The sequence below is a fragment of the Aristolochia californica genome, unplaced genomic scaffold (genome assembly GCF_029961685.1).
Source record: "Aristolochia californica isolate CCGP_79_NKW_82.1479 unplaced genomic scaffold, dmAriCali1.0.hap1 SCAF_14, whole genome shotgun sequence".
Lineage (NCBI taxonomy): Eukaryota > Viridiplantae > Streptophyta > Magnoliopsida > Piperales > Aristolochiaceae > Aristolochia > Aristolochia californica.
This window is the reverse complement of record NW_027181815.1, coordinates 2,336,002-2,351,395: the sequence shown is the minus strand read 5'-3', so window position 1 is coordinate 2,351,395 and position 15,394 is coordinate 2,336,002. Positions and strand designations below refer to the sequence as shown.

Sequence of the window (15,394 nt, the reverse complement as noted above, 5' to 3'; positions counted from 1 at the left end):
TCAAGAGTTGAATGTTTGTATAGGTCAAAATCCACTTTGCACTACCCAGGCATTTCTAAATGAGTTCTATCTAGTTTATTTAAAAACATAAAAAATTATTAACTGATTAGCCCTGTGTATGTGAACCCCCTTCTAAACAATTTAAAGTTAAAACTGCAAGCACCAACTAAACAATGAGAACCAGACACGGCCAGAGAATGTAAAACATGACTGGATTAGTCCTAAATCCCGTAAGACTATCCCAAGAAACTCACCTCGAAATTGCGAACTTGAAATCATACAAGTAGACTCTGAGAAGTAAGTATTATCAGATTCATCCTGAAGCATCATATAAATAAACGTATCAATAGACGACCCCAGCTCTATTGGAATTCAACTTCAGTTTCAGTCGGCCAGTCAATCGGAAGTACTGTGTTTCAACAACCTTCGCACGCCCTATCTTCAGGAAGGAAGTCGATGCCACTGAAACGGCCTCTGCCACTCGATCCAACCATGAAAACTCACAATGTTCGTTAATGGAAGACAGGTTTGTTGTAGTTTTGCTGATATGTTTCATTGGGAGGACCCAACCATGAAAACTGACTGCTTCTTTCAAGTATCTCTGTGAGGGTTGGGTCTACAGCAGATTAGCAGAGGTGGGAAGTTAGTTCGTCTTATTCCTTTTAACTTCGCGGAAAAGCTTAAAAAAACTAAAAAAAATGCGCATCCGGGGAATCGAACCCCGGTCAGTACCGTGGGAGGGTACTATGATACCACTACACCAGATGCGCCTTCAGTCGTTTAGGTTAAGGCTAAGGATTTTATTAAATTTGTTTAAAAATGCCATTCTTGTACAACACACTTGATGTGCTTGCTTTGTTATATGCTACCACCCTAATAAAAATTTCTTCTAATGATTTTATTTTATCAATCTTTCTTTACTTCTTTTAAGTGCTTTTAAACTTTATTTTTAATACTTTTGTTCTTTTATTTTTTAACAAAAAATAAGTGTAGATTCCCTGTAAAGAGTCATCATAATAGAATGCGAATCGATACAAAAGAAAAAAGAAAAAAAAAAAGGGAAACATAGAAAGAACTTCCAAAAAGAGAGGAGCTATCAAAGAGAATATGAAAATGAATAAAAATTAAATATATTATTTTTCGCTAGTTGACATGGATCCTACCTGATTTTTTTATCCCTTTTAAGGGATTTGAATTTTGGTTTAATTATCTAAAAAGATAAATAAGATTCTCTCTCTCTCTCTCTCTCTCTCTCTCTCTCTCTCTCTCTCTCTCTCTCTCTCTCTCTCTCTCTCTCTCTCTCTCTCTCTCTCTCTCTCTCTCTCTCTCTCTCTCTCTCTCTCTCTCTTTCTATATATATATGTGATATGTGGTTGAAAGTGTCACCAATGGACCAAATTTGGGTACATTGGAAATACGATAAAAAAAATGGTACAACAACCCCCAAGCCTTCAAAAAGACCATCTGGCATCAACAACACCTTCATAGGGCACACATAGGCTGGTGCAATCCATGCCCTCACACACATGGGTGACCAATAAGCGCGCCCACATAAGTACCAACCCAACATGTGCCGGCGGTTTTGCTTCAAATTTCAAAATTCAAGTTTATTTGACTCAAAAGGAATTGAGATAGGGTACTCTGAGAGAAATAAAGACACATAAGATTTGACCCATTTGAATTTGAATAAGAGATGATTTGATTTACTTTGTAAGATAAGGGATAAGGTGTATTGTTCTTAATTTCCATTGTAAACTAAAATTCTTGCAAAAAATATGTAATTTCTGGTTCAGGTCATTTCTCTTTATTTTAGCTTAGTTTCCCTTGATTTATTACTACATTCTTTTCGTTCAAAATATGCTCAAGCCTTGACAGGATGACCGTGAACTTGTCTGTGGCTCCGATGTTCTTCTGCTTCCGTTTAGGATTTGTCCATCTGGGAATCATTCTAGACGCGCTCTAAAGGTTTTTTTAGTTCTAGGCACGTCGAAAATATAGAAAATGATCAGACGAAACTTGAAGGAATGCGGGAGACTTAACTCAAACCAGTCGTCACTGCTATCATCACATCATGGAATCGACCTCCTGCCCATGAAAATAATCATGCGTTGCTAAAGGACTGATTCCTTTGTTCTGCTCTAATCTGCTTGGTTAGCTAGGCCTTACCAAATCCTAACGAACAGTTTGCGAAAATTTGATACTGTTTCCTTTGCTTTACTGCTAGAATAAAACCATTTTTATAACGAGGAAGTTCCCTTTCAAGAACAACTTTTAAGGCGGAAAAACAAAGAAAAAAAAACACTCAACCCACTTTAAATTATGTTATCAAATGCAATTGCAGGGAATTGATCCCACTCTATAAATGTCACCAATTTACTTTATTCTACTCTGCCGTGAGAAAGTCAGCTTAAGTTAAATCATGCACAGAGAGCATCTGCCGAGGCTGCGGAAGGATTTTGGGCAAATATATAAGTTCTGCTCTTTAACTTTATCCATATTCTATTTGGATTCTGCGTTACCTGCTTTGTTATGTTCGGTACAACTCCACAGAGAGAATGAATACCCATTAACCTGCCTTTGCTGTTCGGCAAAAACTTTTCATGCCCAATGAGGTTTCTGCTTCCCATGTTGTTTATACTAACGATACCAGGCGTGCAGGAGAATACAGACCGACTTTTCAAGCGGTTTCCAGGAGTAATTCCTCAAGGAAGACCAAGGGATAGGATGTCGATATGGACTAGTATCTTTTTTTTCCAGTGAAGTGGAGGGAGACTGTCTTTAGCTTTTTTTCTCAAATTGGGTGGCAACTGGTCCTAGGGTTAGATTGTGAAGGACAGCAGAGGTGTTGCAGTGGAGTCTACCTTTCCGTTGATTCTCAGCCATAGACCTAGGGTTAGATTGGGAAGGAGAACATAGGTGTTGCAGTGGAGTCTACATTTCCATTGATTCTCACCATAGACGGGACAAGAGATAAACATGCAGCTAAAGTGGCTTGTCTGGTGAAAGAATCTCCTTCTCCAAAGCAGTCATTCTCTAGCTTTTATAGTATCTCAAAAAGCTTGAATGAGGGGTTGATGATGGAGTGCGTCCAGGCACCTGTGAGGAGTTTTTGATTTTGATGAGCAATTCCGAAGAATCACGTGCCCTTGTCGCTTGGTGAAGAATATAATAGATGTGATAGTTTGCTATATCGGTTACCTGAACTGGAAACCCAACCTGCAACAAATAGCCGAAATCTCCAAGTTTAAACCAGAAAAAAATGGTCAAATTAAAATCTTTTTATTTTTTTTCCTCTCACATGTGCTTGAAGGAACTGTTAAAGATGGGTCTAAGTGATCAACTGCGATTACTATAACACTCCTGCACGCCAATTATTTCTAGATGAAGGCTCTAATATATGAAATACTTGCTTTGATACAATATTTAAGTTAAAAGATGAATAAAACTTACATTTTAATGGAGTATAGTCATAACTCATAATAATGTAAGATCCAGAGCAGTGAAACGAACTCCTAGATTATTCCAGAAAGTTTTTGAGATTCATCTGGAAAAAAAAGAAGCTTCGGGTGCTTTCCCCAATTCCTAAATATCATATTCCAAAAAAGGAAAAGCTGGAGTTATTCCTCTGTGAAAGGATGGGAAGAACTGGTTTCACAGTGAAAACATTGTAGAGGACGAAGTGGATATCGTTTAGGATAGGTTTTGTGTCAATAATAGAGAGAAAGGTGGGGATTCTGCGTGGTCCATCGGAGCCTACAACTCAAGATCCTCTGATGACCTCAATCTACCGTTGGGTCGATCTCAGCCATGACATCGCCAGAATATGTGAAGTAACTAGACCAGGGAAGAAGGCAGGATCGCTGACCATGCGGCTTCCAAAGCTTTCTTGATGTCGAAGACTCGGCCGCATAGGACCACCTTCTCATCTGGAGTGCTGATCTGCTTTGATATACTGGATTCTAGTGCTGTTTGTTCCAGTCTTCTCCATGAGCCACCTGTACCCTTTGATAAAGGATAGGAAGAAACTCGAAACAAATTTCTGGAATTATTTTTTAATCGTTTTTGAAGAATGTAAAAGCTTGAAACAGGCAAGTATGGGGTCCCATTTCGATGAAAATGAAATACCCATCGAGGGATTTCTTGAACTGTTTTGATTTTCTTGAAGTTTTGATGGGAATAAAAAAGGACTGTACGCAAGCTTGAAAAGCAGAGAGAATAGAAACGGAAAGTGAGAATCAACAACCTGTCTGCCATTTTTCTTGTGAGAAGTTGATGGATGGAAAACAGGAAAAGAGGAAGACAAGTTTCTTCCTTGCGACTCCCATGTAACTCTTATATGCTTGAGAATACGAAGGAGTTAAAGCTCATTTTTATGAATGTGAATCTAAATATATCAATTAAAAAGAGTTAATAATCACCATTATGGCTATAACCTGGAACTAATTAAGAGCTCCTTTTTACTGATAATTCTTGGGGAAGGAGGCTATGAGATGTGGGTCAGAGGTCGGGTAGGAAACTGTGAAAAGGTTGATGTTGGTGGAGGTCCTTTCAGAAGACTTTTTAGGGGGTTGCATGGCTGTGCTTGTGCTTAATAAAAGCTACCAATTCCAAACACTTGGAACTGGAAGCTGTGCTTCTGCTTGCTAGGAAATATATTTTTAATGGAGGCAAGAACAGTAAGGGACAAGTTAAGACGAGCTCAGGATTCATGAATACTTTAATGGTTCTTATATCCCTGGAAATATATTACAGATAATGTCCGAAGAGGGAAGAGAGAGAGGGTGTTCGAGACGATTCTCTGGTAAGTGGACAGAAGAGAACAATAAGGATTCTCTTCAATCTAGCACTGAATACAACCCCAACAAAACCCTCCAGCATTCTTAATTCTCACCATGGACCCGACCCTTTCATGGTCATGGTAAAACCCAGCATTGTCATACCCTTTTCCTTAATACGCCTTTTCCTCTCCCCCTTATTCCTTCCTTGTCCGGCCTCCGCATGTATATATGGCTCTGCGAACCCTCCTCTCTTCCATGAGCTACCAAGTGTCATCTTCTTCTTCAGTGGCCTCTTTATCCAGCGCTCTCTCTCTCTCTCCCTCTCTCTCTTTCTCTTGCTGTCACTCTACAGAAACAGCTAGCACGAGGAGACTAATGTCTGGGGTGTGGGTTTTCAATAAGGGAGTGATCCGGCTGGTGGAGAACCCGGCGGCGGAGGCCGATGGCAGACAGTCAGGCAATGTGCGGCGGAAGGTCCTAGTCCACCGCCCCACCAATGAAGTCGTCACCTCCTACTCGGCGCTGGAAAGATTGCTTCTGGGCTTGGGGTGGGAAAGGTACTACGACGACCCGGACCTCCTCCAGTTCCACAGGGCCTCTTCCATCCACCTCATCTCACTCCCCAGAGACTTCTCCAGGTTCAGTTCTGTCAACATGTACGATATCGTCGTCCAGAACCGCAACGTCTTCGAAGTCCGGGATATGTAGTACTGATTGCCGCCACCACTTTCTTCTTCTTTCGGTTTACAATTGATCCCTTTCAGCAAGTGTGTGACCTAGTCATCTGTAATATTTTTAATCCTTTTCGTGCTTGGAGTACTGTGCTGTACTGTAGACTGTCGATGCCTTCCGTGGGTTAATTTGTTCAGTTTGTCTGAGTTGGTTTGTGCAAATCTGGTTTAATTTTGTGTAAACAAATATTTGAATACTCTTAGTTATTTCTCTCTCACTGGTGCCCATATGGTTAAATGCATGTTACTTTCAAAACAGCAACGGCCCCGTCTCTACCAGTTCAACTTTCTGAGAGTTTGTCCGGAACTGGAAATGTGGTTCTTGGACTTGTAGGCTAACACGCTAAAAGCTTGGATTGAACGATAGCAGAAAATGAATGGTGGGCTGCTTCAGCAGCTCTTTTTGACCTGGTCAAGAGAAGCGTCTGTCTCCTCCCTCAAAAGTCATTTTTGGCATCAAATACTAATTTTCCTCTCGATAAATCCATTTTTTCACGAGGTAACTGGTAAACCACTAAGTGAGGAAACCTGTCTTCTCCATCCAAAATGAAAAACGATACATGGGATGATGCCTGCTGTAAGAGTAGATATTGAAACAGGTATCTTAACTGTTGAAAGCTTTTTCTTAAATCAACAGAACACTTGCTTCTCAATGAATGATCAAGTAATAGATCAATTACGGAAAATCTTGTTTTCCACATAAGGTATTGTCTTATGTTTTTTATTATTATTATAGTTCTGAGTTGGATAGCAGAAACATGGGTGAGAAAAAAGAGATGTCTGAACCGAATTTGATAGCAGAAACCTACGATGGACGAAACTGATGGTAGGAGAGGACGGGGCCTTTCGTCCCTGCTACCACTGCTGGACATGTGGCTTCTACCCGTTGTCTTGCTCGCCACAAAGAAACTCTGCGGCACCATCCTGCCTCAAACACGATTACGAAAGGTTGTCAGCCCTTTTTACAGTACAATGGTATTGGACCGGACCTTTTGATTCTACATGTCTGTAGATGAGGCGACAGTAAAGGCCTCAAATGATTAATTTTTCCCAAACATTGCTCAATATTTAGCTACAAAAATTACTAAAACTGCGGATCGTATCGGTTAAACCGTATATTTGTTAAATTACCAAAAAAAAATTCCCTCAAATGTTCTAAAACCGATTTAGCTTGAAACCTATCCTTGTTTGTTGTTATAGTGATTCGTTAGCAGTTACTGCTTTGCAGGGATAACCCTTATCCAATTAAGAGATATTGTTCTGTTCTTTCTGAGATAACCCTTTTGTCTCTTTAAGAGATACCCATTCAGGGAATTGCGTAATGCTGTAGAAATTCATATTTAAGCTTACATGAACAAATTTAAAGTTTATTATTTATTAAAATAATACAAATAAAACAATAATTAAAGTAGATTGACCCACAATCAAAATTGCCTAATTTATGAAGTCGTTCTTAACAAAAATTCAGGATGAGTTGCCATCTCTGTAGAAAATATGACATGTGCGACTCCAAACATCATTCATCGTCGCCGACAAGAATTTTTTGGGTCTCCGTCTGCTAAAAGTCATACTCCAAGCATCCCCTCCAACAAAAGTTCTGCATTCTGTCGTGATTCCAATCACCCCATGGTCGATCACGTACTCTTATCTGGATTCTGGGGTTACGATCAGCAGTTTCCTTTGTCGACGGAATACCATCGCAGCGTCTTAATGACAGATGCCATGATAAGGTGAATGTGAACTGTAAAACGATGGAGATTGGAGACGGAAGAGGGCAGAGAAGAGAAGGAATCAAAACCGGTCTGAAAAGAAGGGAACTTTGCCTTGCCTTATCTGAAAGATTGCAGGACACAGAGACGAAGATGGGTAAGAGTTTGTGGAGGCCAAAAAAGCGACATGAAAACGACGAAGGCAACTTTAATGGAGGCTGACAGGTGTGAGACCACCTGCAGGAGGGGATGGTGCAACAGTGCCACTCCCCGTGGTTGTGAACTCTTTCTCTCCTCTGTGGCATGCCACGTTTGCGGGCGCCATGTGAGAACTCGATGGATTCTTGGTCTTTCACTGTTCACGCCACGTGCGACAGGAGAGACATTGTATCGAACGGTTTTTGCGGGAGTGGAGGAGTGGACCACCGGAGCAAAGTTGGGGAAGGCGGTCCTGCGAAGGATCACTCTCAGTGGTTATCGTGGAGGTCTCTACTGTAGGGTTACTGGAGAGTGGGAGACTCCAATTTGGCAACTGGGACGATGACTAGTCTTCTCTAGTGTCGTCCTCCATGCTGGGTTTATTTACATTTCAACTATAGAGTAAAATGTTACCTTGTCTGATCTATCTTACACTGAAACGTTACTCAGAAAATCTCAGACAAAAACCTAACAAATTAGTTGTTGTAAGTATTAAACATGAATTTTTAATAACAACATGAAATTTATCATATAAATTAAACATAAGCAAAATCATACCTCCTTTCATATGCTTCAAATTCCGCTCTCTGTTCGGCGCTTCTGATCTCTGAGCACTCACGACAATGGCTCAACTGAAGGGGTTCGAGTGACGAGACAGGGGACCGAACAACCATTAACTAAAGCCAACCTCCCATCAAGGTTATTCATGGCTTCGTGTTACCGAGGGAGTTGCAACTGCTAGAAGTTTGAGACCACGTTAATGAGAAAACCGTTTCTCATAAAAATGGTTAACATTCTCCCACTTGGTCCAAACTTTTAATATAATCTTAAACCCATCGATAATCTGAATTTAAGTAATAAATACATGAATCATGGCGATAGGTCCACTAATGATGAGTATTATCTTCCATGTATTACTATGTATGTATTACTTATACTTTATGAATAAACCCTATGTTTACTCTTGGTCCAACACAGATGAATTTTCTCAAAATTAAAGTGCACATAAATATGAGAAAAAACATCACATTAATTAAGAATTTCAATGAAAAATTTACATAATGGAACCAAGTCCCATATTCACAACATGATCATTGAATTTAAACGGTGGCATGCCCTTAGTCAAAGGATCTGCGATCATTAAGTCAATGCTGACGTGCTCAATGACCACTTTCTTTTCTTTAACACATTCTCTTATGGCCAAATACTTTATGTCGATGTGTTTACTTCGACTTCCACTTTTGTTGTTTTTGGCCATAAAAACAGCAGCTGAATTATCACAATATATGCTTAATGACCTAGAGATAGAATCCATAATTCTAAGCCCAGAAATGAAACTCTTAAGCCATACACCATGTGAAGTAGCCTCAAAACAGGAAACTAACCCGGCTTCCATAGTCGACGTGGCGGTCAAAGTTCGTTTGGCACTCCTCCATGATATTGCTCCACTTGCCATCAAGAAAATGTGTCCTGATGTTGATTTGCGGGAACCAATACAGTCAGCAAAGTCAGAATCTGAGTAACCAATGACTTCTAGATTGTCCGTCCGCCTATACATCAGCATGTAGTATTTGGTTCCTTGAAGGTACCTCATTACTTTCTTTGCAACTCTCCAGTGGTCTAACCAGGATTACTCTGATATCGCCCCAACATCCCAACAACAAATGCAATATCAGGTCTTGTGCATACTTGAACATACATGAGGCTTCCGATAGCAGAAGCATATGGAATGTCCTTCATTTGTTCCCTTTCAAGGTCATTCTTCGGGCATTGGTTCAAATTGAACCTATCACCCTTCACAATGGGAGCTATACTTGGTAAACAACTATTTATCTGAAATCTCTCTAACAATGTATTAATACAGGTTTCCTAAGACATACCTAAGATACCTCGAAATCTATCTCTATGAATCTTAATGCCAATGACATAAGATGCCTCACCCATATCCTTCATATCGAAATTGTTAGAGAGAAATAGTTTCACCTCATCTAGAAAACCCTTGTCATTGGTTGCGAGCAAAATGTCATCCACATATAAAACAAGAAAACATATTTTACTCCCACTAACCTTCTGGTATATACATGGATCTATAATATTTTCTACAAACCCGAATGAATAAATTACATTATGGAATTTCAAATACCATTGGCAGGATGCTTGTTTTAATCCATATATTGACTTTTTTGGCTTGCAAACTAATTGGTCACCATCACTAGAGGGGAATCCTTCAAGTTGTTTCATGTAAACCTCCTCCTCTACATTTCCATTGAGAAATGCCGTTTTCACATCCATTTGTTGCAACTTTAAGTCAAAATGGGCTACTAATGCCAAAATAATGCGCAAGGAATCTTTCTTAGATACAGGAGAAAAAATTTCCTTGTAATCGATTCCTTCTTTCTGAGTGAATCCCTTAGCAACGAGTGCCTTGTATCGCTCAATGTTGCCTAATGATTTTTTCTTTGTTTTAAAGACCCATTTACATCCAATGGCTTTAAATCCACTAGGCAACTCAACAAGATCCCAGACTCCATTACTCTTCATAGAATTCATCTCTTCCTTCATGGCATTGTACCATAATTATGATTCTTTGCAACTCATGGCTTATGAAAAATACATGGGATCATTTGCAGTTCCAATGTCAGATTCTTGCAGATACACAATATAATCATCATGAATTGTTGATCTCCTGAGTCTAGTAAATCTTCTTAATGTTGAACCATCATTTTTCTGAGAAGTATGTGGTTCAACTAGTTGTTCAAAAGTGCTTGGCAACTCTTGAAGTACATGATCTATTGGAATATTGTCAGCATTTTGTGGAACTTCAATGATTGGTTGTTCAACACCAGTTTGAACTTGAGGGGTGCTGTGAACAATAACCAATCTATCACTTGAGGTGGAAAGTTGAGATTCTGAATGATCCTTCTAAAAAACTATGTTCCGAGTTGGATTCCTCCCATTGATCAAGTCATTTTCAAGAAATTTTGCATTTCTTGATTCCACAATACTAGTGTTGTGAGATGGACAATAAAATCTGTAACCTTTAGACCTTTCAGCATATGCAATGAAATACCCACTAATGGTCCTTGGGTCCAACTTCTTCTCTTGTGGATTATAAATTCTCACTTCAGACAGGCATCCCCAAATGCGCATATGTCGCAAACTCGATTTCCAACATTTCCATAATTCAAATGGCGTTTTTGGAACAACCTTGGTTGGAACTCGGTTTAATATATACACTGTCGTCTTAAGTGCTTCAGGCCACAAGAACCTAGGAAGATTGGAGTTGCTAAACATACTCTGCACCATGCTTAATAATGTTCAATTTCTTCTTTATGCTACACCATTTTGGTCCGGAGAACCAGACATGGTATATTGGGCAACAATCCCATATTCTTCAAGAAACTTTGTAAATGACCCAGGTGCTTGTCCATTCTCTGTGTATCTACCATGGTATTCTCCACCTCTATCTGATCTCACGATCTTAATTTGCTTATCGCATTGTGTCTCTACTTCAGCCTTAAAGATCTTAAAGGCATCTAATACTTCATTCTTGTTATAAAGCTTGTAGAAATACATGTATCGTGAGGAATCATCTATAAAAGAGATGAAGTATTTCTGACCATGTGAGTCCATGTCTGGACTACATATATCAGTATGTATGATCTCTAATATGGTTGAACTCCTATTGGTACCTTTCTTTGACTTGTTGGTCTACTTTCTCTTAATACTGTCTACACAAGTCTCAAAACCAGTAAAATCCAGAGTATTAAGTACCCCTGCATTCACTAATCTTTTAATTTTATCTATGGAGATATGACCTAATCTCCAGTGCCATAATGTAGAGGAATCCTCATTAATAACACCTCTTTTATTACCAGTGTGAACATGCATTGAACTGTAAGTGACATTATTTTGTAAATTAATGCTATAAAGACCATTAGACAATGTACCATTCCCAACACAATCAGACTTATAATGTAAACTGAAAGATGAGTCTGAAAAGTTAAAAGAATATCCATAAGGTACAAACCTTGAAATTGAAATCAAGTTTCTGGAGAAACTTGGAACATAAAAGGTCTTTTCTAATTTTAAAACAAAACTACTACGTAAAGTTAAATAGCAAGTTCCTATAGCTTCCACATGTAAGCTCATCTGATCTCCTGAGAAAATGTGATGCTCACTTTCCACTGGTTTCTTAGGTTTTGCAAACCCTGCAAGGAATTCGAGATGTGGATTGTTGATCCAGAATCAATCCACCAAGTGTAATTATTGACATTAACCATGTTAGATTCATAACAAACAAATGAGGTTGGTGTACCTTTGTCAGCAAGCCATTTCTGAAACTTGGTACATTCCTTCTTCATGTATCCCTTCTTTTTACAGAACAAACACTTGGAATCTTTCTTAATACCAGCTTGGGGGGGTATTTTACCCTTCCCTTTTTGTTTGGCTTGATACTTGCCCTGTCCATGTGTGGTCAACATGACCCTTTCTCCTTGTTCCATCACCAAAGTCCCTTCCTCTTGAACACACATAGTCAAAAGTTCATTAACTGACCATTTATCTTTATGTGTATTGTACGAGATTTTGAAGGGTCCATATTGGTGCGGAAAGGAATTTATGATGTAATGCACTACGAAAGATTCTGACATATCAACCTGAGGATTTTTTAATTGAGCCGCAATATCCCTCATTTGCATGATGTGCTCACGCACACCTCTCATACTGGTGTGCTTAGGGATAAAAACTTCATGATTAGCGTACTTGCTAATGCCTTATCTGAAGTGACAAATTGAGTATCAATGGCTTTCAGCAAGCCTTTGACATTTTCATATCGCTTAACAGAACCACGAATATCAGCAACAAGTTTAGTATTAATGAACATTACACTGAGGCGATTAGATCGCTCCCATCGTTCATAAAGTGTAATTTCAGCTGCAATGCTGGTATCAGTAATTACTGGTGGTTCATCTTTCCTAATAGCATAATCTATATCCATCCACCCTAAATGAAGAAGTATTCTCTCTTTCCAGACCTTATAGTTATCTCCCTTAAGATCAGGGATATCGCAACGAATATCAGAGAAATGTGCAGGTTGTACAATTGCATAAAATTACAAATTACATGTTGATGTTAAAACTGAGGCCTGAATAAAATATCATGCTTTACCAATGTAAATCATGCTTAAAAATCAAATCAACTGACATAAAAAATATTGCTTGTGGGCTAAATATTTTTTAATTCAAGCAAATTCAATATTCTTTATGAGTAAACTTGATGATAAAACTATCAAATTATTTATGAATTCATAATTCCTGTGGGTAAATTATGAATAATTTGATATTTTATCCTAATTAATATACTCAAATATAATAAAAGTTCTTGTTGAATAAAATTTATTATATTAAGTATAATTAATTACAATTAATTTCTACTTTTTCTTTATGATAAAACTATCAAATTACTTATGAATTCATAATCCTTGTGGGTAAATTATGAATAACTTGATATTTTATCCTAATTAATAAACTCAAATATAATAAAAATTCCTGTGGGATAAAATTTATTATATCAAGTAAAATTAGTTACAATTAATGTCTAATATTATTTATGTGATCCTAATCACAATATATAATTCTTATTAAGTTAAAGATGTTGTGGCTACTCTCTAATTAATAAAAATTATATAGATCACTGGACATTAAATCTCACAAATGTATGAGAATAGCATGAATTGCATAATTGTAACTTATACTAATATGTTATCATTATGCACAAAATATTCTCATAAGATATGCATAATTAAAAACTATAATATTTTGCATAACTTTAATTTCAAGCATTTAAAGATATGCTAAAAATGCATAAAACTATAACAAGAAATAAATCTAAAATTTCCTATATACATAACAGTTGATGGCCAGTGGCCTAATGGTCACTGGCGCAATTGAATTTGCGTGCACGGGGGTTTGAATCCCGCTGGCGCAAAATCGAATTATAAGCTCCGAGTCAGCTCGGCCCAGGAACGGCGAGCCAACTCAACTTGTCCGAGTCGACTCGACGGATTTTTTTTTTTTTTTCGAGTCAACACGACCTGAGTCGCGGTAGCCGAGTTGGAACGGCGAGTCGCATAAGACTCGTCTCAAGCCAACTCGTCCGGTATTTACAAAAAGACCTTATGATTTTAATTTACATGATTCTGCGCGCTGGAGGTCGTCTTCAACCTCCAGTCGCGCGCAAAAGGAAAGTTCATTGGCGTTCTTTCAAGTCGTCGACGCCGGCAAACCTGTCGGAATGGTCGCCGGCGTTGGTGCTACGGCTTCCAATGCTCGAAGGCGTCGCGAATTGTCACTGAGGTGAGCTCACAGAGAGCGTACAACGACAGGCTTCGTCGGCGTTCTGTAAGTTGTCAGCGCTAGCAAACTGTGCAGTATGGTTGTCAATGCCAGCATCATGCTCGACAATGGTTATCGCCGATGCCAGAGCCCCGGCTTCCACAAACGGGGAACATACAGAGACCACACAGAATTTGTTTAAAAAACAGAGCCAAAAACAGAGCTTTTAAATTTAAACTCAAATGGAACCGAAACGCTGGATCAGAGGTTTGCTCTGATACCAACTATAAGCCTTAAACATGAATTTCTAATAACAACATGAAATTCATCATATAAATTAAATGGAAGCTAAATCATACCTCCTTCCATACGCATCAAATTTCATTCTCTGTTCGGTGCTTCCGATCTTTGAGCACTCACGACGATGGCTCAACTGAAGGGGTTTGAGTGACAAGACAGGGGACCGAACAACCATTAACTAAAGTCAACCTCCCATCAAGGTTATTCATGGCTTCGTGTTACCGAGGGAGTTGCAACTGCCAGAAGTTTGAGACCACGTTAATGAGAAAATCGTTTCTCATAAAAATGGTTAACAGTTGTTTCATTCATGTTAACAATTGTCTTTACCACATTGACACCTCCAATGTAGACCTGGAAAGATTTATGTCAATGCGGTCCATGGTTGTTGATTTCAGTTAAATCATTTTCATATCATACATCAAATGACTACAAAGTAATTATTTATATTTATCTACATTATATTTACTAAGCATATATTGTGCTAAAAAATTAAACCCAAAGCAGTCGGTTGATCGATGGTCAACTTAGAACATATCTTTCCACTGGTTTTTTTTTTATAATAAAAGAGATTGACAAGGAAAGATATTTATTTTTTTCTTGTTTGGATGCCCAGAGCAAATTGAGTATAAATATAATTTCTCTTGTTTAGAGACTAACCAATTAATTAAAGAAAGAGGGTGGAGATCCCTCCTCCCCCTAGCCAGTGGAACATGTAGTTATTGATAAGTGATTATCTTCACTTAGATTCTAGAGATAAGATTTTGTATCTCCCTTCGGTTTAAGACATAAGATTTTCATGATTTTATTTATCATTTTTGTTCTAAATTGTATCCACCCTTAATTAATGCAAAAACGTGGTTTAGTTCAGCTTCTCATTAAATGGAGAACAATATGTGGGAGAGAATAAAAGAATGACTGTGTGCAGGAATTTAAAAAATTCGACATATAATTATCACCCTCTTAAGAGCTCTACTGGTGATTAAGTAATTAGGTATAAAACATAAACATCACATTGTTTTATTAAATAAAATAATAAACAAATAAAATTTCTTGGAATCCTATAAATCAAGTAGGGTTTTTTATTTGGTTTTAATTATATTTTTATAAATATTGAATAAAAATTAAGTAACTGAGTAAAATTGACACAAAGGAGGGGAAGGCACAACCTTTTCCCCTTATATTTTTTATTACATATTATATGCATCATATACATGAAGAAGGATTTAATTAAGATATAAGATCCACATGGATTAGTGAGATATAAGATCTTGAGTTTATTAGTTGGCATAAGAGGTTGCCTAAGTGGCTAGTTATTTTGGGATAGGGCCTTCGACCCAATTTAA

General features: G+C 38.1%; 1 protein-coding gene and 1 non-coding gene across 2 annotated transcripts; one reads left to right on the top strand and one right to left on the bottom strand.

Moving 5' to 3' along the window:
- Positions 1–699: 699 nt before the first annotated feature.
- Positions 700–770, bottom strand: TRNAG-CCC (transfer RNA glycine (anticodon CCC)). The gene has a single exon. It is a non-coding gene; the product is annotated as a tRNA-Gly (tRNA).
- Positions 771–5,063: 4,293 nt separating this feature from the next.
- Positions 5,064–5,727, top strand: LOC137950746 (flowering-promoting factor 1-like protein 3). The gene has a single exon (XM_068797352.1). It carries the CDS (start codon positions 5,154–5,156, stop codon positions 5,484–5,486), a length of 333 nt encoding a protein of 110 aa, XP_068653453.1. The 5' UTR covers positions 5,064–5,153; the 3' UTR covers positions 5,487–5,727.
- Positions 5,728–15,394: the final 9,667 nt, after the last annotated feature.

Excerpts from the sequence above, each read along its gene's own strand:
- LOC137950746 (XM_068797352.1), top strand. The coding sequence starts at position 5,154 with ATGTCTGGGGTGTGGGTTTTCAATAAGGGAGTGATCCGGCTGGTGGAG.